Genomic DNA, 24,154 nt, shown 5'->3' with positions numbered 1-24,154 from the left:
TGTAGAAACTCAACTCAGCACACTAGCAGGCTACTCATTCAGTATTATCAGATTTAGAGATTTATAAGGAACATTTTGGGATAAGGGCTACACAAAAATAAAATGAATAGTCTGGAGGACTAGGGGTTAATATCAAAATCATCTTTGGGCTGCCATGTGGCAGAGGGCAGATGAACAGAGTCAAAGGTGAGTAGACAGGTGGGAGGTATGGTGTCCCATCAGTTTTATAGGGCAGTATGAAACATGCAATGTTGAAATTACACAATGACTGATGGGGGAGCCCTAAAAATAGAGGGCTGGATTAACATTCATATTTTAGACCCTAAAAGGGGTAAGGGTTAAGTGCCTGAATTTCACCACAGTATCTTGAAGCCAAATGAGGTGTCAAAGGATGATGGCATTTGTGTGCCCCATGGAATGAAAAACATGCATTGTCCTCACACTTGTATACATTAATAATGTACAAAAGGTATGACACAAATAATATTACAGTAGGCTACTATCATTTGTGTTACTGTGTTATGTGATGTATTTTTTCCTGATTGGATGACTGTCTCCAGAAAGGGAAGTGGGTGGGGTGCTTTAAGAGTCTCGCGCAAAAACAGCCCTCATATCATATAGTCGTCCCCAGGCAGCAAAGCGCAAGAGCACACACATGCTTTTGGGACGAGCGAACATCACAGCGCACGAAGTTGGACCAAACCGGACTCTTGTAAAGGATAAAGACTTGTCACCTCTCAAAAACTCAGGTTTGTTAACACTATTAGCCTACAGTTTTGAAAAACATTAGACGTGACATTGTTTTTGATAGGCTGTCATAGGTTTTGAGGCGCATGTGAAAGTAGTTATGTCAATCTGCGTTTTCGAAGTGACTTTGGAAATACTGTAGTAATGTGGAAAATATATGTAAAGCACAGGGGCTTTTAAATACATTGCATGTCAATAAGCAGGGGCGTCATTTCAGCTAAACCTGTGGTCTGGTGTTGTGTCAAATTGAAGCTCATGTATTGCATTTTTTCACAATTTAAAAACTCAAATGCAATTTGGAGAACTGCAAAAAACAAGCTAAATTGACTCCAGCCAACCACCTTGTTGCTGTAGCTTCGTTCGCCTCAGTCAAATAGGGGATTTACCATTCTACCAACATGTCATACAAGAATCAGCTGCTACGCACTAGCACAGCACCATGATTAAAACTCGAGTTTAGTTTTATGTCATTGTTAAACCAAACGGCAGTTACCTAGCCAAAACCATCTACAGATGTAGGATCTTAATTTTGTTTTGGAGAATATTCCTGCAAAGCAGGAAATGCAAACTTGTAATGTAATTGAGTTTTAGAAAGGCTTGTAAAGTTTAATTTCAAACTTGATTTGCCCTAACGAAATTGTTGAATTATAATTCACATTTCCTGTTTCTGCATGATTATTTTCCTGCTGTAGCAAACTAATCCTACATCTGTATTACAGCCAACTTTACCTTTGCACTGTTTTGAGACGAGCCTAACCTCCTGCTCTCAGGAGTCCGCATGGTCCTAAAGTCAGTATCAATACGCTAAACTGCAATTGCCTTTAAACGGGATTTGAATCATTTTAGAAGTCTATTTTAAATTGTTGGTGTTGAGCTAGGTTATGGCGACCGCCAAACCTTGCCATACCCAATTGAGGCCCCTGTCAATAAGTTTCCCTGTATTGTAAAAGAATACAAAACATTTTACAGATAATTAAAAATATATATTTGATCAGTATTTTACAGTAGTGTAGACTTCGCAGCCATTTAGTCAGCTGTTTAGCATAAAGTATGTTCTGCTGAGTTGCCTCAATGTCTTTCTCAATAGTATATAGTTGACTACAGAATATATAAATTCAACAAATGCCAAGACATAACCCAGCTAGTACATTTGGTTCCTTGGAAGTTGTGGGAATGTATGTTTTTGGTTTCACATTGGTTGTGGGAACAAAGCCATACTTTTCCTGAAGGGTAAAAACTTCTGAGAAAAGATTTGAAAATGTCCTTTTCTGGGAACATGTATTTTTAGGTTGCAAGGGAGGTTCTGAGAACGATTTACTCTGGTTCCTTGAAAGTTTTCCTGGGAGGTCTTATTAACGCTCTGAAAGGGGAATTTACTTATTGTTTCAATGAGCCTTTTAATAATCCTGCTAGCTTATTTTTGGTTAACTTTTTTAAAACTCCAAGCACAGATAGGACACATGGAAATTAATTTCACATGGAAATTAATTTCCTTAGACATTAATCATGCAAACTCTTATTTTGTATTGTGACATGGCATCAGTGAGATTCAAACCTATTATCTTCTGTCCACTGTGCCACCAGGATGAAGCTAGCGTGACACATACAAATATTTATGGTCATATTTTTGTCTTTATTTCATTTTTATGGAGCCACCCCTTGTTTAATTGTCTCGGTCTCCCAGGTATTTGCGTTGAGGGTAATGTATATGGTTACCACCACTAGGGGGAGCTGTGACAATGGGGAGCGTTAGTGGGATCGTGAGGTCTTGGATGTTTCATCTATCTTGGAGAATGCCTGATAGTGAACACTGCTAACTTTTTTCCGACTCATCATTCAACCCTCAACCCTGTTAATTCAGGTATGTAATGTGCATAAGTACAATATGACTCACAAAATATTAAGATGGCATGCTTAACTACATAGTCCATGAGTTTGATGTTTGAAGGTAATTGAAAGGAGTTTTAACCAAGTGAAAAAAAAAATTGTATTTTCCCCATTATAGGTAATGGAGGTACGCTAGGTTCGGTAATGGTTTACATGTAAGCAAAGGGAACAAGATGGCATCCAAACTGTTTGTACTTTTGCAAACAATCTTGCTATTTGATTTATTTTCTATGAACAAAGTCACAGTTTACTTCAGGTAATATGTACATATGCAATGTGACGATAGAATGTGTTGAAAGTAATTATTGTTAAGAAAATAGCATTTAACAGTTTGCTAACTTTATGTTACCTGAATTTAGATTTGCTAAGCACTAGCTAGCTCTAGGCTATTGGGTTTCAGCTATTGTTAGCTCACGTGTTGATGATTTAGAATGTAATGTTTCTAGCATTGTTTAGCACAGGCCTCCAGTCATTTGTAGCTTTATGGGATTTGACACTGCTAGTACTGTGCTCTCTATATAGTGTAAGGTAGCCTTTTATGGTACAATTGGATTGTTTTACATGAAATAGCTGAATACTATACTGATTTATTAGCCTCAGGTTATCTGCACGATTCATTTGACTATTAGTGAAAGGTAAAATGTGAATGTGTAGATGTATGGAGGTAGCTTTTTGAATTTGAGACATTTATTTTGATACCCAATATGGAATGTGAAAAGACTTAATACTACAATGCAGTTGTAATGTGTACTTGACAAACCGAAAATAAATATACAAAAAAAAACGACATTTAAAAAATCTTGGAGAATGCCTGCTACTGAAAACTACTAACCTCTCATCTTTCCACCCTGTTGATTCAAGTCTCTGCTGACCATGTCTGTCCGAGAAGTGTAACAGATTTTCAGGCTCGTCTGGGATTGGCGCCACCTGTTGGAGGTATCTGATCCATAGATTTATGAACCAGAGACAGACAGCATGACGCTTGACCAGAGTGAGAGGGCTACAAGTGGGCAACTAATTTTTTATTTTTTTTCACCTTTATTTAACCAGGTAGGCGAGTTGAGAGCAAGTTCTCATTTGCAACTGCGACCTGGCCAAGATAAAGCATAGCAGTGTGAGCAGACAACAGAGTTTCACATGGAGTAAACAATTAACAAGTCAATAACACAGTAGGAAAAAAAAGGGGGAGTCTATATACATTGTGTGCGTAAGTCGCTCTGAATAAGAGCGTCTGCTAAATGACTTAAATGTAAATGTAAATGTGTGCAAAAGGCATGAGGTAGGCAAATAATTACAATTTTGCAGATTAACACTGGAGTGATAAATGATCAGATGGTCATGTACAGGTAGAGATATTGGTGTGCAAAAGAGCAGAAAAGTAAATAAATAAAAACAGTATGGGGATGAGGAAGGTAAAAATGGGTGGGCTATTTGCCGATAGACTATGTACAGCTGCAGCGATCGGTTAGCTTCTCAGATAGCAGATGTTTGAAGTTGGTGAGGGAGATAAAAGTCTCCAACTTCAGCGATTTTTTTTTTTTTGCAATTCGTTCCAGTCACATTCCTTCATGAAAGGGGATCCTGACTGAGAGGAGTGCAGCACTATGTACCTTAAGTGTTTTGAAGCGTGCATCATGTCCAATGACAAAAAGGGTCTGGGCCATTAAGAAAAGGTTGCCTACACTGGCATCTCATTTAAGTTTTCCAGTTAAAAGTCTTGTTGTGGTAGCAGAGCTAGACCCAGCTAAGCTAAACAAGTCTAATGAGGAAGGTTGTTTTGACAGTGTGTGAATTCATGTGTTGCAAGACCCTGCTTGAGCTACAGGATAGGGGTATGGCTCAGTTACTGTTTTATAAAGGATGCTATTGATGAGGTTGTGAAGGTAGTCCAGTGACCAGATATATCTGATAATGTAGCTACTGCTGATACTGAAATACAAGAGTCTGAGTATCAGTGGATTTTGACCAGTTATAAGGAGCTAGGCAGAATACACTGAAGGAGTTGAGTAACACCTGCCACACCCACACCAGACAAACCACCTACTGTAAAGGAACTTAGCAGCTTGTCTAAAATCCTGAGCACAGACCATGCAGCACACCTCACAGCTGATGGCATGGTCGCCATCAGAGACCTACCATATCTGCAGCACAAGATGTGTGTGTGTGTGGGGGGGTGTCATAGGTGACAACACTTCTGACATTAGTTACAACATTAAAACACAGTAAAGCTGAAATCATCACAGATGTCTTCTGCATCATCAAACCAGAACTTTAAAGACATACTAATAAATAAGAATGAAAGGATTGTTGCTGAGCTGAAACATTTGTTTCGGTCTCACTTAGGAGAAAAGAGCAGCACGTCGAGGTAAGGATGGACCGCCTGGGCAACGGTGATCCAGATCTGTCAATACAGGTGCCGTTCCTGGTTAGTCTCATGACACTAGAGCAGCCGTTCCCAAACTAGGTGAAGCCGCCTGATATGACAATGGGGTCGTGGCAGAATTAAGACCCCTCCTCTCTTATTACCCTATCAGATAAAGCATTACTGAGGCATGTAATCAAAATAACAAGCAATGAAAGTGAGAGACTGGGTAGGTTGGGCCAAACCTTCCGTCACAAGACGACCCACCCACAGTGCCCAGCTTGAAGTGGGTGAAGTCAAAGTTCTCCAGTAGAATGGACTAAAGCACCCTTGGGAGACTGATCGACACGTTAGCCAGTCCGCCTGCCTCAACTTTGACTTGCCTTCATGCACCACGGTGATGCCTCTGACAAGTGGCTTGCTGCTACCAAGAAACTGATGCATGAATGGGGAAAACTACGCATTGACAATGGTCTCCTGTAGCGGAGAACCAGTCAAAGTCATGAGCTAGTCTTACCAGGCCTGTACAAGCAAATGGTCTTGAAACAACGTGTTAATGATGACATGGTTCATGTTGGAAGACATTGGCGCTGTATCAGGCAAAAGAAGCCAGTCACACATGTACGAGCACCAACTGGCAATATCAACCACAAGTTCACCACTAGAGCTAGTCTCTATCGACTACATGCATCTGGAGGCCAGCAAAGGTGGCTTTGATTACATCCAGGTAGTCATCAATCATTTCACAAGATTCGCACAAGCGTATCCGACCAAGAACAAATCCGGAAGAACAGTAGCTGAAATGATATTCAATGACTTGATCCCAAGGTTCGGATACCACTCCCAGTTACACCACGATCAAAGTTGAGAGTTTGAAAACAAGTTCTTCAAAACACTGCAGCAAATGACTGGAGTGGTTCACTCAAGGACATCTCCCTATCACCCTCAGGGCAACTCGGCTGAAGTATTCGATAGGACCCTACTTCAGATGCTGAGAACGCACACCGGCTACAGTCCTTGTACGAAACCTAAGTGAGAGAGGTGGACCTAGAAAGTTGAGGTCATACTGTGAAAAGACAATATATGTAGTTAAAGAGCAATTGAGTTACAATCCAGTGTACAAACTCTGTCCAAAGATGGTTGGGAACAAGACCTGTATCTTCCACCGCAATCTCCTGCACCTAGTCAACGACTTACCTGCAGACTTACCACCGCAGCCTGCACAGACAAACCCACCTAAAGAGAAAAGGAAGAGCTGACCCAAAACAATGATACAAGACTCCGATGACGAAAGCACAGGAGCACATGCCTGGCTGATAATACCTGTAAGAAAATAGCAAAGAACAGACAATCTATGATACTCCGAGGAACCCAGCACGTGTAGGACCCACACGACGCTGTACCTACCAGAGTTATTGCACCCGAAAGAGAAATCCAAAGACCAGAAGAGTCGGAAGGAGGAGAACAAGAAGAGGAATACTTACCCACTGAACCAGCACGGTCAGACACAGAGATGGATATGGACGAAGAATACCTGTACGAAGAACACCTGTGCAAGAGGAAAGACTCCTAGTAAACCCCCCCACTAGTTGACGCAGGTTGGACAGGCTAGGAGGCCCACACGTGAGAGAAGGCCTGCACAGATGCTTCTTAGCACACGCTAGGTCAGCCATCCTTCCAGCCACACACCGCAATCAAACACTAGAGGTTTTTGGGGTGCCACCTATGACAGTCTGGGAAATTCCAATGTATGACATTCCACAGCCTTACCAAACACTACCCTACCCCACACTAGTGCCTTAACGTATTAATAGGAAAGAATTTAAAGTGAAGCACTTATACATACCAATGACATGTAAATAAGGGTTAAATGTCAGGAGCAATTTTCTTTTTGTCAGGGAGTGTGTTACGCACACAGTTTTGACGTTTTATTTATTTATTTTATGGCACCATCCCTTTAATTTTCTAGGTCTCCCAGGTATTTGCGTTGAAGGTAATGTATATGGTTACCACCACTAGTGGGAGCTGTGATGTCAATGGGGAGTGTTAGTAGGATCGTGAGGTCTTGGATGTTTCTTCAGTCTTGGAAAATGCCTGATACTGAACACTAACTTTCTCTCTTATCATTCAGGAATGTAAAGGTGTAAAAGTACAATATGAGTCCTGAAATATTGAGATATCATGGTTAACTACATAGTCCAAGATTTTGGAGATGTTTGAAGGGAGTTTTAATGGGGTTAACTGGTTTGTATTTTCCCTCAATGGTTGCTAATGGTTTACATGCAAGCAAAGGCAACAAGATGGTGTCTGAAATGTTTGACTTTTTCAACAATGTTTTTAGCTCATTTGTTTTCTTTTCTATGAACAAAGGCTCTGTTTACTTCAGGTAATATTTGTACATATGCAATGTGTCTAGAATGTGTTTGTATTAGCATTCAAAATAGCATTTAACAGTTCGCTAACTTTATTCTAACCAAATGTATCTTTGCTAAGCACTAGCTAGCTCTATCTACGCTATTGGGTTTCAGCAATTGTGAGCTTGAATATTGATAGTTTAGAATGTAATGTTGATAATTTAGAATGTAATGTTTCTAACATTGTTTAGCACAGGGCTCCAGTGATTTGTAGCGTTATGGGAATTGACACTGCTAGTACAGTGAGCTCTATATAATGTGATGTAGCCTTTTCTGGAACAACTTCATGGTTTGACATTCCAAATAGCTTTTGTTGGTATATGCTGAATGCTACACTGATTGAATAGTCTCAGGTTATATTCTCTATTCATTTGACTATTAGTGAAAGGTAAAATGTGAATTTGTAGATGTATGGAGATGGCTTTTTGAATTTGAGACCTTTATTTTGATACCCAATATGGAATGTGAAAATACTTTAACAGTGCAGTTGTAATGTATACGTGATGATTGATTTAGACAAAAAATGAACTGATACTGAACACTAACTTTTCTCAGTCTCATCATTCCACCCTGTTAATTCAGGTCTATTAACTGCTGACCACGTCTCAGTCCGAGGGCATGTAACACTTAGCCATGCCATGTTTGTTTACACAGCTGTTAATTTTAGTCTATTCAAACAGACCCCATTTCAAAGGAAACAAGCACTCATTAAGATCAGGATCAGTGGGCGCGGCCTGGTCAACGGCATCAATGTAACAGTATAACTTTAGTACGTCCCATCGCCGGGCTCGAACCAGGGACAGACAAGTCACCCACGAAGCATTGTTACCCATCGCTCCACAAAAGCCGCAGCCCTTGCAGAGCAAGGGGAACCACTACTTCAAGGTCTCAAAGTGAGTGACGTCACCAATTGAAACGCTATGAGCGCGCACCACTGCTAACCATTTCACTTCGGTTACATGTAAACAAGAATGACATGCTAACTGTTACATGCCTTGGACTGAGACGTGATCAGCGGTTAATAGACTTGAATTAACAGGTTGTTGTATGCAAAATAACCATAGAACGACCACATTCTCACAGATCTCTAAGAAACATATGGTTCTCAGAACGATATGTGCTAGCTGGGAATTAGCTAATTATAGTACCTTTGCCAAAGTGCAGCAATAAAAATGTTTCTGTGAATGCTCTGACTGAAGCAGAATATTGGGAATACTGTTTTGGCACAATATTATTCAGCAAAAAAATGTTACTGTCAGTTATGATTTATGATACTAATGTGCAATTGTTTACATTGCTTTTAAGATTATTATTATTTTTTTAATTATGTGAAAAGGCATTTGTATGCTTTCTTGGACCATAACAAAACGATATATCATTGTTTTGTGTCAAGGTGATCAAACATGATTTAATATCACTCATGTCATGAGCCTGATGAGATAATAGTAGTTAGAGGGATCTATTTTGGATTTTAAACACAGGGTATAATCCCATCAGAAGCTACAGTGAACACACTTCATCTGAATTACAATGTCCAGCCATGCTACTCTCAGAGAGGCCATATTTCTGCTATACATCATCTAACAAGAATATAATGAAACTTGACTGATCGGGAACAGTGAGTGAGTGCACTCACAGAAAATACAGTTTTCAAACAAATTAAGGTGAACAGTGGAATAACCTGCAGCCTCCTTCCTATATGAGGTGGACCAAATACCAAAGTGCCATGAAATTGTATGACTGTGAGTGTGTTCGTGTAACAGTTCCTATGTATGATGTGCATACGGTCTATTTTGGTTTGAAAGGAGACTGGTATCTAAGCAATGTCATCGAACAAGCAAGGAAAATCATGTGTAATATTTACTGAAGGAATAATACTGGAAGTGTAACAGGTGTCCGTGTGATGCTAACAGCTTAGCTTCCTCCAGTGATCCTCTGCTTTGCAACACATGTGACTGCCTTCCTTGACAACGTGTAAACCGATTTTGAGACATACAAATGGTGTGATGTCCCAGTCAAATGTCCCTCCTATAGAGGACGATGATCATTGTAAAAGCGGTAGATGACAAAGTCGTTTGTAGAAGATGGCAGTTCGCACTGGTGCCTTGCCGGGGGTAAAAAACCGGTCAAGATTCTCTGTTCACAAACGTCATAGGTAAAATATGTCCCACTTCCCTTCTGGTTCTTATCTTTAGTAGTACATGAATTGTAGACCGTATCCAACGTAATCGTACGCCGTTTCGTGGTGGTTTGCCATCTGCTTTACAGAGACGATAATGCCTGTGCAGTAGTGCTCTGGACCAGTGCGAGTTAATATTTTTGGCTGTGATGGAAAATAAATTGGCTTCAAGACAATTACTTGAATAATTCTATGGATATTTGTTTTGGCACGAGGGTGAAAATTAAATTGTCTTTTTAGGCTGGGTCGACTTCAACTAAACTGCAATACTGAAAGTGTCCTGAGCACTAGAAAGTGTGCTTCTTGACTGGAACCCTGGGGCCTTGCTCCCAACCCATACAATTAGTGTAAAGAAGTCAAACAAGCGAGGGCTACATTAGCAGGATTAAAAAAGAATAATAATACAAATTTAATTGGCATATTTGTTTTTGGTATTTCAATAGAAATTCTAACCCCCAATGGTGCATTAAAAATAACCCACCTCTTTAACTATTAAGTGTGTGTGATTGGTTAGATGCAGTCAACGCCAAAATTGTAAAACTGACAATCAGACTAAATCAGTGATTTTCAACCTTTTCTTACAATCAATCAATCAATCAATCAAATTTTATTTATATAGCCCTTCGTACATCAGCTGATATCTCAAAGTGCTGTACAGAAACCCAGCCTAAAACCCCAAACAGCAAGCAATGCAGGTGTAGAAGCACGGTGGCTAGGAAAAACTCCCTAGAAAGGCCAAAACATAGGAAGAAACCTAGAGAGGAACCAGGCTATGTGGGGTGGCCAGTCCTCTTCTGGCTGTGCCGGGTGGAGATTATAACAGAACATGGCCAAGATGTTCAAATGTTCATAAATGACCAGCATGGTCGAATAATAACAAGGCAGAACAGTTGAAACTGGAGCAGCAGCACAGTCAGGTGGACTGGGGACAGCGAGGAGCCATCATGTCAGGTAGTCCTGAGGCATGGTCCTAGGGCTCAGGGACCCCCTCCCGGGAAAACCGGCCGCCCATCATACTTAAATACTTTTTTATTTTTAACATGTTTTGTCTTATCAGGTGAATGATAATGGCAAGGAGACATAATCAACATTTTAAAATGAATAGATTTGGTCAATAGTTTTTCATTATTTTGTCAACTCTAAAATACATTTCAAGGCTAAGTCTAAACACATTTTCGCTAAGAGTACTTGTTTAGCCGGTTAAATTAAAAATACACTCATTATATGACCTGGCCTCTACAATTACCCGACCTCAACCCAATTGAGGTGGTTTGGGACGAGTTGGACCGCAGCGTGAAGGAAAAGCATTCCAGGCAAAGCTGGTTGAGAGAATGCCAAGAGTGTGCAAAGCCATCATCAAGGCAAAGGATGGCTACTTTAAAGAATCTAACATTTATATTTTGATTTGTTTAACTTTTTTGGGGACATCTACATGATCCCTTATGTTATTTCATAGTTTTGATGTCTTCTCTATTCTACAATGTAGAAAATAGTAAAAAAAGTAAGAAAAACCCTTGAATGAGTAGGGGTGTCCAAACTTTTGACTGGTAGTGTGTGTGTGTGTGTGTGTGTATATTTCCGTGGACCCCCCTGCAGTATGCGGACCACCGGTGTGAATACTCCTGGACTACGTGTTTCATTTGATCCTCATTATGTCCTGCTCTTTGCCTGTTTCATAACTGATGTTAATAGGAAACACCAGGAGCAGCTGCTTGTCTTTTTTATATTGTCCTCCATCTATATGTGCTATTGGATCAAATCAAACTTTATTTGTCACATGTGCCGACTACAAGTGTGGACCTTACCGTGAAATGCTTACTTACAGGCCCTTAACCAACAGTGCAGTTCAAAAAGAGTTAAGAAAATATTTACCAAAGAAACTAAAGTAAAAAATAATAATAAATAGTAGCACAATAACGAGGCTACATACAGGGGGTACCGGTACCGAGTCAGTGTGCGGGGGTACAGGTTAGTTGAAGTAATTTGTACCTTGTAGGTATGGGTAAAGTGACTAGGCATAGATGATAAACACTGAGTAGCAGCAGTGTACAGGGGGGTGGGGGGTCAATGTAAATAGTCCAGTGGCGATTTGATTAATTGTTCAGCAGTCTTATGGCTTGGAGGTAGAAGCTGTGAGGAGCCTTTTGGACCTAGACTAGGTGCTCCGGTACCGCTTGCCGTACGGTAGCGGGGGAACAGTCTATAACTTGGGTGACTGGAGTCTCTGGCAATTTTATGGGCTTTCCTCTGACACCGCCTATTATATAGGTCCTGGATGGCAGGAAGCTTGGCCCCAGTGATGTACTGGTCTGTACGCACTTCCCTCTGTAGCGCATTACAGTCAGATGCCAAGCAGTTGCCATACCAGGTGGTGATGCAACCGGTCAGGATGCTCTCGATGGTGCAGCTGTAGTACCTTTTGAGGATCTGAGGACCCATGCTAGATCTTTTCAGTCTCCTGAGGGGGGAAAGGTTTTGTTGTGCCCTCTTCACGACAGTCTTGTTATGTTTGGACCATGATAGTTCGTGGGTGATGTGGACACCAAAGAACTTCAAACTTTTGACCCGCTCCACTACAGCCCAGTTGATGTTACAGCAGGGCCACACACACACACACACACACACACACACACACACACACACAGGGAAGAGCAATGGGATATCACCGCTGTGCATACAGAATGGACATCTATTGCCTCCTCGACACCTGGAGTCAGAGCTATTCAAGCTTAGGTCTCTCACAAACAGCACAGATTTCCTAAGGGCCTCCTCTGAATTGTGTTGCATTGTATTACCATCCTCCTCGGTTTGATTTCCTGCCGAAGATCTCTCTTCAAATATTCATCGTCCCTATATTCTGGAGCCATTTGATAATTGACACTGGGCCGGGTTTTATGACCTCTCTTCATCTGAGAGTGTGGAGCACTATTAAAGATAGCCCTTTAGCCTCCCACACCGAGCCAGACCTCCAGTATTAAACCTGTCTTTGTGTGGTGGCCAACTGCCTACTTGGACTAGAATCTGCTGACTGTTAAGGGTTCTTCTGTTAAGCTCTCCCTTTCTTCTCTAAATGTGTTAGGTCTGCTTTTCTTTGATAGATATGATTCTGAGGCTTGAGGATTTCCCTCTAGCCCAGCGATCAGTTTTACTGACTCTGACTTTACCAACGTCATGCATCTATCTATGTCTTTGTGGGGACAAACTCTTTATTGCTAAATCCATTCTTCAGGGCTCAATTTATACCTTTGAATGTGAATGGGATCTGGACAGTCAGCATGTCCTGTATATGTGGAGCCCAGCTATCAGCTTGACTGGAGAATCTGTGTTTTTAGTTCTCAACTGCCCTTTCATTTAATCTAAAAGACAGACTTAACATTGTGGCCAGAGATGAGAAAAGAGGGCGTGGACTATCCGGTCCCAATCTGTCAGCATGTCTTCACAGACTGAAATGTATTGTATCCTTAAAGTTTCTCTAACCTTTCTGACCTTTTGTACATTTTCAGTAAAGTTTTGACTTTGCTGACTCTTTGCCTTGGTGCTCTTCGGAGCGTGTAATGTAATGCGTTGATGTTCCGTGATCTGGCACGGGCCCCGATGGTCCGCTGTGGGGACAGTCAGAATACTCAGAACAGAGGAAAGTGCTGTCCTCTGACTTTGGGACTGCTGACATCTCCATATTCCTGCCACCCGCTCCCTCCCAGATCCCTCTGATTGATGTTCGTCTGCCTGGCTGACTATCGTGCGCGTTTCTCCATGAATACAGACAGACATGAATCACAGGGATTAGCATTCCGCTCTTCCTATCTCTCCCTGCATCCGCCCACCTCTTTCTCAGTGGGGTCTCAGTTCCTTACACGCGTCTGGCAGTTCGGCTGACAGTGGGGGGTCTGGGATGAGTGGCTGGGGGCCCCGCCAGAGCGAGCCCTGTCGGACGCTGCCTCACTCACTGCCACTTCGGATGGCCCTCGTCTCGCTGAATATTTCATGGTGTGATTTGGGATGTAAATTAAAGATGTGTTTTCAGGTGGGTTTGACCAGACTGAGTGATATTCTCTGTGACTGGTGGGGGGAGTGGTTGTTCTAAGGCTGCCCTTCACCTTGGCAGTCTCGTAGGGACACAGGGTTGCATTGATGCTCTTTTCTTGGTGTTGTTGTTCTTCGAGACAGTCCTGTTCTGCTTTTTCACAGGCAAATGTAGATCAATATAAACTGAGAATGAAGTGAGAGAAAGGACCCCACGAAAGTGTGTGTGTGTACTGTAGGGTATGTGTTTGTACTAATGAGAGATTTCTAAATGGGTACTGCCTACATCCCACCCTCTGAGAGGAGGCTGTTTTCTCAGTCAGTATTGAGGGACACTGAAGACTGATATTACTCATCAGCAGCATGGGCTCTTTTATAGAAGGCCACAGCCTGACGCACACACTGACGGCTCAGACAATCAGGGAAATTACACTAACATCCTGGAGTGGAAGCAGCTGTTCTAAACTAGAGGAGGATCCTCTCCCCAGCTAGGTTGAAGTGTGCTGCTTTCCTCTCTTACCAGGTGACCCTTTGTCTAACTCAACACCAGCCCAGCAGGGCATATGTTCACGTTCTAATACATTTGTCTCCATAACTGATTCAAACACTAATAAGAATTTGAACTGACTGATCACGTCAGTGCTTCAAATATTCTGCATGATGCGTCTGTGGGATAAGAGTGGGCTTTGTAAAAGGAAACGCTGAGCCTTTGTGCTCCTGTCTAGAGCAGATTTGTCCTGCCTCTGCCTGTCATGCATCACGGTGATAAAGGGAAGCCATGGACAATTCCTAATCTCCAAAGGACACAGTTTCATCAGGTCTGAATGGCCTATACTTCAAATTTACGAGTGGCGAATGGGAGAAAAGTACATTTTTATATATGTAAATTGACATGCCTGGAGAATGTATGAATATATAATTCATCTCGCTTTAGTTTTTAGTCGCTACAATGTTTTTTTGTTTGTTTATGCCCCGGCACCACCACCTCAACATACACACTGCAAAAAAAGAGTTTGGTCCTCTTCTCATTAAAGTGGCAGGCTGACTAGAAGGTGATGGCAGGGCTTAACAGGCACTTCAAGATGGAACAGCTGTATGTTTATCTGCTTAACTTGATCTCAATTACATCAGTGTTTTGAATGGTGGCCTGCATCATTAAGTACAGTGTCCGTGAGAGACCAGGGCCATAGCCTGAGAGGAATCCTAAGTGTAAATGGAAATGCCACTTTGCCAATTTTTGTCTTGTTGTCTCTTAAAGTCCCCTTGAACAGAGGTGGGTGAGGGTGTAGTGTTTTTTTATATAGACTGGTGGTTGCGGTTGAAATTTGGTTGGTTTTGTTGTTGGGAGCCCAAGGTGACCTGGTGCTATACTGCTTTTGTGTCAGAGTTAGAGTCCCCTTTATGCTGTGATGAATGGAAAAGGACAAACACTAGTATATCTAGACATGGCTCAAATCAAAGAAGCATGTTAATAAGTGCCATGATGGATAGCATCAATAGGATCTCCCATGGACCATACAGTCTGGCCTCTTCTGTATAGTATTAGCGTATGTTTTTCATGCAAACAACCTGAGGTTTGTTGACTGACTCCTCTACCCTTTTCTCAATTCCACTTTTATCTTTATAAACACTGAATTGGAAAGTGTTTATTTAATTCCCTGTAGTCCTGTGAGACTGGAGGACGTTAGGATTTTTACAGGAGGGGGCTCCATCTCTCTTCTTATCTCTGTCACTCACTCTTTCTCACTCGCTCTCTGTACCCTGTCTCTTTATCTTTCCCTTTGTTTCTCTCTTTATTTTTTCTCTTTACTTTGCTCTCGCTTTCTGTACCCTCCCCCTCTCTCGTCAACTTTAATTACTATTACAGAAAGGACTCAGACTAGCCATAAATAATGACAAATCAAGCCTTTTATTGTTTCCCTCTTCCTGCTGAGCCAAGTGAAGAATGTATTTAGGGGTTGCAGTTAGACGGGGCTTGATAATACAGTAATGGTGTTGGACTTAATGAAAAGATATTGCCTTGTCACGTTACTGCAGGTTGTGTGTGTGTGTTTGTGCGCCTGTGTGCACACTTAGAGAGCATGGAAAGGGCAGAGCGGGAGCTGGTAAGGTAAATTAATATCATTTATCTATTTCGTCATTTACTCTGATGAGCTCTGTCACCATCGGTGTGACCAATGGTTGTGTGCAGGCGCACCCGGGGGGGGTGGTGGTGTGTGTGTGTTCTATGAAGAGTGATGAGGCCCCCTGTCCCCTCTGCACCTCTCAGAGGACTCGTTCCAGCAGCAGGGCTGAGAGGAAGTGTCCTCATGGAGTAATGGAGCGGGCGGGTGAGCCTGATGGAGGGTGATGGTTGGAGGGATGGCTAACGAGGAAGAAAATAAGCGGAGCAATCTCCCTGCTTCCTTCCGACTTCCTTCCCACTGCCTGACTGACACTGCACTCACTGAGTGACTGTACCCACTGGACACAGACGTCAGTTCAACGTCTATTTTTGATTTACATTTGGTTGAGTTGTCAACTAACAGCAATTAAATGTTTAATCAACAAAAATTCACCATGCCATTGGATTTAGGTTAAAAGTTGGTTGAAAGGGGCCTCTCGAGTGGCGCAGCGGTCTAAAGCACTGTGCTTGAGGTGTCACTACAGCCCCAGGTTTGATCCCAGGCTGTGTCACAGCCAGCCGTGACCGGGGGGACCACAAGAGGCAGCGCACAATTAGCCCGTCGTCCGGGTTAGGGGAGGGTTTGGTCGGCCGGGATTTCCATGTCCACGTTTCCATGTCCCAGCGAGCCGGGCGCCTGCAAGCTGACTTCTGTCGCCAGCTGGACGGTGTTTCCTCACACATTGGTGCGGCTGGCTTCCGGGTTAAACAAGCAGTGTGACTTGGCAGGGTCGTGTTTCGCAGGACGCATGGCTCTCGACCTTCGCCTCTCCTGAGTCCATACAGGAGTTGCAGCGATGGAACAAGACTGTATCTACCAGGTGGGGTGAAAAAGGGGTAAAAAGTAGACAATAATTAATTTTTCAAATCCAATCAGTTTTCCACTGATCCCAACATGTCTGCATGGCACTCAAGGGTACAGAAAGTACCTCCTCCAAACAGCTAGGCTGCCCACAACAGCTGAAACAGAGCAGTACCTAGCCAATTGCTTTGTCGTAGTTTTTCTTTTCAGGCTCAGAATCTAGAGGCCACGCACTGCAAGCCTGTGTATGTGGCCGAGACTGCCAAATATCAGAGCCACCAGCTTGCACCTACACCCGAGACTGTCCAAGCGCCACGAGGAGCTGGTATTTAAGCAGCTTCTAGGCAAAGGCCTGCACCATGTAGCCGTCCAATGAGCAGCCCACTTCCAGAAGGAGCTCCTCCCCCTGGCCTTCCCCCCACAACAACAAAATCTGGTGTATTTGGCCCACAAGACAACACATCATCAAACCAGCTTCCACTTACACAATAATGTTTATGCATGTGTGCTGTTGGTGAGACTACTTGTTTCACCTCGCTGGCTATCAGGTTGACAAGGCGGTCATGTCTAGCAATGTACAAATCCTTTTATGAACAGCAGCCATTCACAACATGGGCAATGGACTCCATTACATTTGACTCATGTAGAATACAAAATGGTGCATGGTTCGCAGGGTGCCAGAGTGCTAGATATTTTGTTGGTAACTTGCAGCCTCTACTTAACAGTAAAAGTGAGAATGTCCTCACCAACGGCAGCATTCTGGCACATGGAATGAGAGACAGCGTGGTCAGCACAGTCTAGAGCAGCAGTTTCCCCTGCAGCCTCAGGCCAGTCCAGTGTTGCAGTAGCTACATCCATCTGATACCAAGGAGTGTTGTCCTGGATGAGATGTTCCATCATGGGTGACAGAAGGATACACACACTTTGACTGACAGCCACAGAACAATTATTTCCCTTAACGCCTCAGTGAAAGAGAGAGTGGTTAGAGCTTTGTGATATCCTCTTTCTAGCACACGATCAAGGTCCGTTCTAACGAGTTTGTGATTTTACAAAGCTACTAGATATCAGAACCTTACATTTGGATAGTGCTAGGTCTCTCTGTACACTTGCCAAATTTAAAATGTAACCTTGCAAACGTTCAATTCCAAGTCAAATCAATAGTTTGGGGGTTAGGGAATGACCTTTTTTTAAAGAACAGTGCAACTCCAGTTAAAGTTTCCTATGATTGGATGATTGAATCCATAGCCACTGTTTGTGTGGAGGTGAGTCTGCTCACTGGAACATGTGACAGGTGATTAGTTACATGTTTGTCTCAGGGTGATTTCGAGCCTATTGAACAGCAGCCAGTTTCAGAAGTACTCTGTCTCTGTCACACACAGAGACCCACAGGCACAAAGCAAGGAGCCACAGGTACTGCAGGGAGATGTACTTCCTGTCCCGTTGTCATTGCCCAAGGGGGGACATTCTCAGCCAGCAGTCAGTCTGTTATGCCTTTTTTACTTACTTTACTACTTTTTCTACTTCTCTACTTCCTTTTTTCTATTCTGGACTTGTGTCAGAGGAAATAATTGAGATGCCTCAATTGTGTGTATGTGTGTGTTTGGCTTATGTGCACGTGTGATGAACCCCCATGCCGAGGGACATGTGTGGCTCTGAAGAAGCAGATGGACAGTCTCACAGCTAGTCAGGCTGATCTGCATGCCTGTACTGTGTTGTGATGTAATAGTTGTATGTGTGTGTGTCCTGTGGTGCGCTGCCATCTGTCTCTGGTCTCTGTGCCATGCTGGGCAGGCACTGGTCAGTGGAGAGGGAACCACTACTGCTGGGCAGCACTATCTCCCACAGTCAGAGGGAGACGTCACCTTGCAAGGTTTCCAGCTCAAACACGCACACATACACGGGTCCCGCTGTTTCCGAGACCCGGTACTTTTTGTTATTTTAATGAACAAAAATAAATAAAATTGGTGTCCACATTTTACATTTTCTACAACCAACAACATGAGGAATCAACAGCAAAAACCCCATAGTGAAATAGTTGACTTATTCAATTGTTCAGCCTGTTGCAGTCTATGCTACAAAATTATGTTCCTCTCGAGGCACATTCAAATTGCGAGTGGTGCACAGGGGGAGAGAAATGCGAGCCCAGTCATTGTAGCCTAACATTCTTAATGCAGTCGTGGGAAAACACACCAGTGCATTCTAGCAACCAAACCGTTATGAAACTTTTATTCAAACAAATAAGTCTCACACAGCAAATTAGCGATTCATTTTTTTTTGTTGACCAAATTCCACACTCATTAACCCCCATCCAAATGCCTCACTTTGGTCTTATTTTTCGTGCACAGATTTTGGGCAGAGTAAGCCCTCTTGCTTAGCCTCTTCCTCTCTGATTATATTCACAGTACATGATCCCTGGTTGGCTGAGTGCCAGTGGATCGTTTTTTTGCGGGCATTCAAGTCATCAATGTTACTATAACAAGTAACAAGATAGCCTAATGTTTATAGAGTTAAGTGATCTAGCTAATGAGGAGCCCAATAGGGTAAATGCAGATGGGCAACCCTCAGCCTATTTATTTATAGCCACTATGCTGAATCAGCCTGATAATATTGATCAATATGTTATATTGGACCCATTTCTGGAGGGGAAAATTATATTTGAGATGTATGTGCACGCCCCTGAACTAGGGACCCCCCCCCAAATGAACGACTACACACACGCACGCAATCAAATTTTGACCCTTCTCAATTTATATTAAAGTACCCTCACTCCTGTTCCCAATTTTAGTGCTTTAATCAAAGACCATCATGCTCAGTGTGTAACATGCATGTAGCCAGTACTTACAGCTGGGGAGGCAGCCATCCAGAGTCAGTAGGGAGCTGTGTGTCAGGAGTGGAGACCACTGGGGAGGCAGCCATCCAGAGTCGGTAGGGAGCTGTGTGTCAGGAGTGGAGACCACTGGGGAGGCGGCCATCCAGAGTCGGTAGGGAGCTGTGTGTCAGGAGTGGAGACCACTGGGGAGCTGGTGATTGAATAACACTGATAGAATAGCACACCATCTCCGGCTCAGAGGTCGAGAGGAGAGAGAGGAAGTGAGAGAGTGAGTCTACAGTGTAGACTAGTATTAGCACAGGTGACAATGTACAATGACACATACTTTTTTTCTAGATACAGTAGTGTGTCAGCGTTATGTGTGAAGAACCTTGTCAAGGACGGCTTGCTAGGGAAGAGGTAGAAGATGCCAAAAAACTGTACTCCAACCTGGCTCTGTCCAACCTCTCTGTGCGCCAAATTACCTCTCTTTCCACTGAATGGGGCCATTGTGCATGGGGTTTGTGGGAATGGTCTGGTAATGGCCTGGTGTACTGTACCTCTGATTTGAAACCCGATCCAGCTGTCCTGGAGATGTGATTTTATATAATTAATGAGAAACCATTTGATTCCATATGACTTTTTTTTTTTCCATTGAGCAAAAAAACAACTGCTGAAACAGTGCGCTGATGTACGAATGTGACATTTGCGACATCAACGTTTACAAGAGTGTACTCATTATGGTTAATCTTCTTCTAATACCACTGTAATCAAGCAGTGTAACACTCGCTACAGCAGCTGGGAAATGTCAGAATGTAATTGTTACTTATTGACCCTAGTCTAACAATGGGAGTATTTAGTGGAGTTTGCAGGGTTTTAAAAGTTATCTGTCGTGGATATGGTCTAACGAAGTTCTTGGTCAAGCATTAACCATATCATTTTAAGCCCCATAACAATCATAAATAATGGATACAACATTATGTTAGTAAGTTGTGATAATGGGAATGATGACTGTTATGTTTTCCATGTGCTTTCAGGTTGTGTGAGGGGAGGAAGTTGTGAAGTCACGCGGAGGAGAAGCAGTTACTGTTGGGTTACAGACCCGGAGTAATGCTTGGCTCGGTACACCAGAAGGAACCAAGTCTTCTTTCAGAGGTCCTCTTCTTCCACACAGTCATACCCTACCAGTGACTGTGCAAATCCATTCACAGACGGACACAGAACTTAACAAAATCTCTTGTACCCTATATTTGAAAAGGAGTTTTCAATCCTAAAAGTACACAATCTATCGGATGACTGCATGGTGAAAGTGTTACCTTGTTAGACACCCACAGGGCTATAGACAGAGGCTCTACTTATCAAACCCACTCACTGTTCCTACCCTGGAGAAAAAGGCTTATTTCGCATTTAATGCTAGCATCTAACGCTAGCATTTAATGCTAGCATCTAACGCTAGCATCTAACGCTAGCATCTAACGCTAGCATCTAACGCTAGCATCTAACGCTAGCATCTAACGCTAGCATCTAACGCTAGCCCGATGTGCTGCGTGTTACTTTCACATTCAGCGCCATTGATCCACTGACCGCCCTGTAATTTGATTAGCATTCTAGCCTCCCTTATTATTTTGAAAACACACACACACACAGGCAACCCTCCAAATGACACTGTTTTCACAAATATTATTGGCCCTGTTGACCATGAGGCACATGCTGCTGTCAGCTCATGCAATCACCATCCACTACAGACAACACCTGGCTATTAGCCCCCATTGAGAGTACTACTACACTTCCCTGCGTTGTACTGCTATGTTTATTCACTCTGGCAGGTGCTAGTGTCATGTCCTATTTGTCCGGGCGGCTGTCTGTGTGAATGGATACGACAGGGTTATGATGAACACGTGCTGTTGTCGTCTTCTACTGCCTACGGTTGAGTCACTGTGAGGGGAAGAGATCCTAGGTCTGATCATACTGTTTGTCTATCACCCTGTCAGAAGGGATCAAGACCAAATCTCTATTGAAGTAGACACTTCATCTCAAAGAGACTAACATCTCAAAGGATAAACAAAGGCTGTCTAGAACACATCAGTCTGTCCAACCGTCTGTCTGGTTGTACCCCCAACTGTGGCCCACCACTTGCCCGCTCCCCCCACCATCCAGTCTGTGTGTAAGTTCTGCCGACGGGCTGCTTGGAGGATGAGCGATGTCCCCACCCTGGACTATGAGCTGCTGCTGTCCCCTGGGCCCTCCCTCCCTGGGCCCCCCAGCAGCCCTGCTCTGGTGGGGGGCGACGCGGAGCAGAGGACTGCCTTTGCCTTCGTGGGGCTCCTCATGCTCTTCCTTGTCTTCCTGCTGGTGCGCTGCTTCCGCATCCTACTGGACCCCTACAGCCGCATGCCATCCTCCTCCTGGACCGAACACAAGGAGGGCGTAGAGAGGGGGCAGTTTGACTACGCCCTGGTCTAGACCTGGGTCGTGTTCATTAGGCACCAAACGGAAGAAAGGGGACTGAAACAGGGAGGGACTACCCGAACTTGTCCAATAAGAAAATGTTGTTTTCATTTTCCGTTGCACAACGTTTCGCTACGGTGTGCCCTAATGAAAACGACCCCGGTAGTGTCTAAAGGGGGCAGTTTGACTGGCCCTCCGGTAGAAACAGAGACCACAGTTGTCAAGACCGGATCCCTCAACACCCAGACCAAGACCTTTGACTACATGCTGCTGCAGAGACCGAGGAAAGATGAGCCGTTTTGACTATATGCTGCCATCAAGGCCCAAAACCAGACCACCGGATTGCTTGAGACCCAGACTGTTACCAAGACTAGACCATTTGAGACCTAGACTTGCAACTCGGAGCCAGAGGTAGAAAGGGGTTGTAATGTACTGCACTGCTGCCTTAATTTGCTGCATTCCCCTCATAACACTTCCTCCTCATCTTTTAGTCCCTGTAGATTGGCTAATATTATTATTATTATTATTATTTTTAACCTTTATTTTACTAGGCAAGTCAGTTAAGAACAGATTCTTATTTTCAATGACGGCCTAGGAACAGTGGGTTAACTGCCTGTTCCTTCCGGTTACTAGTCCAACGCTCTAACCACTAGGCTACCCTGCCGCCCCATATATGCAGGGGAGTGCTGACAAAGCCATTACAAACACAATGGGATTTCAAACAAGATCCTTCCAGATGAAACGTATAGGCTATATCAGAGTAGCTTTCAATATTTACATCACACCTGTTTCTGTACCTCCCAGTCGTGACCTTTTTTTTATATTGATTGTCCTCTGACAAATGATCAATTGTATTTTTCCCTCATAGATTTCCGACTGGGTTCAGATATTACAACTGTGTTGAGATGCATTCCGCCCTTTTAAGAATCCAGACTGGTGATTTGTCTTCAAAGGAACATTAGTAGTGTGTTTTGTGTTGGTATAACTGAAACAAAGCCATATCTATAATATATATGTACACATACATACATGTTGTTTGGTTGCCCTGTTAGCTTTAACCACCTTGCCAAGCTTAGTGAAAACCTCTACAACTGCGACTTTTAGACCAGAAATGCATTATTTTTTTATTCCAACTAAAGTTTGGATGGAGTCTCCTTTTGCTAATATTTCCTGTGTTTTCTCTGATTTGTAGCACTCTCAATCTTGTCTTTGGTCTGTGATTCTTGAGCTAGCCTAGCTACACAATGAAACATGATGCTTCCATATACGAAGCACAGCAGCAATCTCGCCTCTACTTAGCGATATTTTCTTTGGTCTCGATTTGGAAGAAACACGTCTCTTATAAATGTCTGTGTTCAGTTGCAGGTGGTACTCCGAAAAACAGAAAATTCAGAAAAATATTACATCCACTTTTTCCACCGCATGAGGTTTCTCGCCATGTTAGCTGCCGCACATCTCGCATTTCCCAACATCTTTGCTGGAACTAGTCAATGCGCTTCACACAGTACGACCAAAACAAAGATCTACACACATGCAAGAGGCATTTCTCACTCAGAGCCATAGCTACAATATTTTTGAATTGGATTTGTATTTATTTTTAACTCCTTCGGGGTCTCAACTTACTGTTGAGTTAGAATAGTAGAATACACAAGGTGCAATTTCTAAACTTGGTTGAGTTTTACTCGTTATCTGTCCCTCAATTAGCCCATGTCAGTTAACATGTTTTAAATTTCTAAATTAGTCTTGCTAGTTATTTTATCATGGCTGAATTACCATGCCTAGGGACCCTGACCTCCAGGGGGAGCCAGTTGATTTTGTTAGTCACTCTCACCCAGATATCATGTTAACGTGGCGAAATGTGTAGAATTGCAGGGAATTATCTTTAAAACTGCAAACATTTCTCCCCACCCCATGGCAAAATGTGTAGAATTGCAGGAAATTAGATGTAAAACTGTAAGAACAACAATCTTATTTGTTTACCTTTTTAAATCAAATATTTGTTCTGCTAACAGATCCCTCTACATAATAAATTATAGTTTTTAAACCCAGCACTGAGTTAATGTGTAGCGGCTAATTGTATACTGTATGTGAATGAAGCTACAGCAACCAATGTGATAATGTCTGGGGTCATTTTTACTTGTTTTTTGCTGTTCTCCAAATAGCATCTATAAAAATGCAGTAAATTAGCTTCAACATTGTTAAACCCAGAGCAGACAGCTTTGCTTGCGTTTAAGATTTGTAAGTAGATATTTTTCATAACTGCTTTGTTTTTGCAACGCAGGGTTTAATTTTGTGAAATAAAAATGGGTTTTTCTTCAA

General features: G+C 42.9%; 1 protein-coding gene across 1 annotated transcript; it reads left to right on the top strand.

The window, feature by feature from the left end:
• The first annotated feature begins 612 nt into the window (after positions 1–612).
• LOC118389011 (cortexin-1-like) lies at positions 613–24,154 on the top strand. The gene is given in 4 exon segments (XM_052529117.1): positions 613–749; positions 2,432–2,608; positions 20,425–21,662; positions 21,665–24,154. Coding segments are annotated over 2 exon segments (261 nt in total). The 5' UTR covers positions 613–749; positions 2,432–2,608; positions 20,425–21,587; the 3' UTR covers positions 21,851–24,154.

The sequence above is a fragment of the Oncorhynchus keta genome, chromosome 1, assembly GCF_023373465.1.
Source record: "Oncorhynchus keta strain PuntledgeMale-10-30-2019 chromosome 1, Oket_V2, whole genome shotgun sequence".
NCBI classification, from domain to species: Eukaryota; Metazoa; Chordata; class Actinopteri; order Salmoniformes; family Salmonidae; genus Oncorhynchus; species Oncorhynchus keta.
Note: the sequence above shows the minus strand (reverse complement) of the source record. Positions and strands in the feature narration are given on the sequence as shown.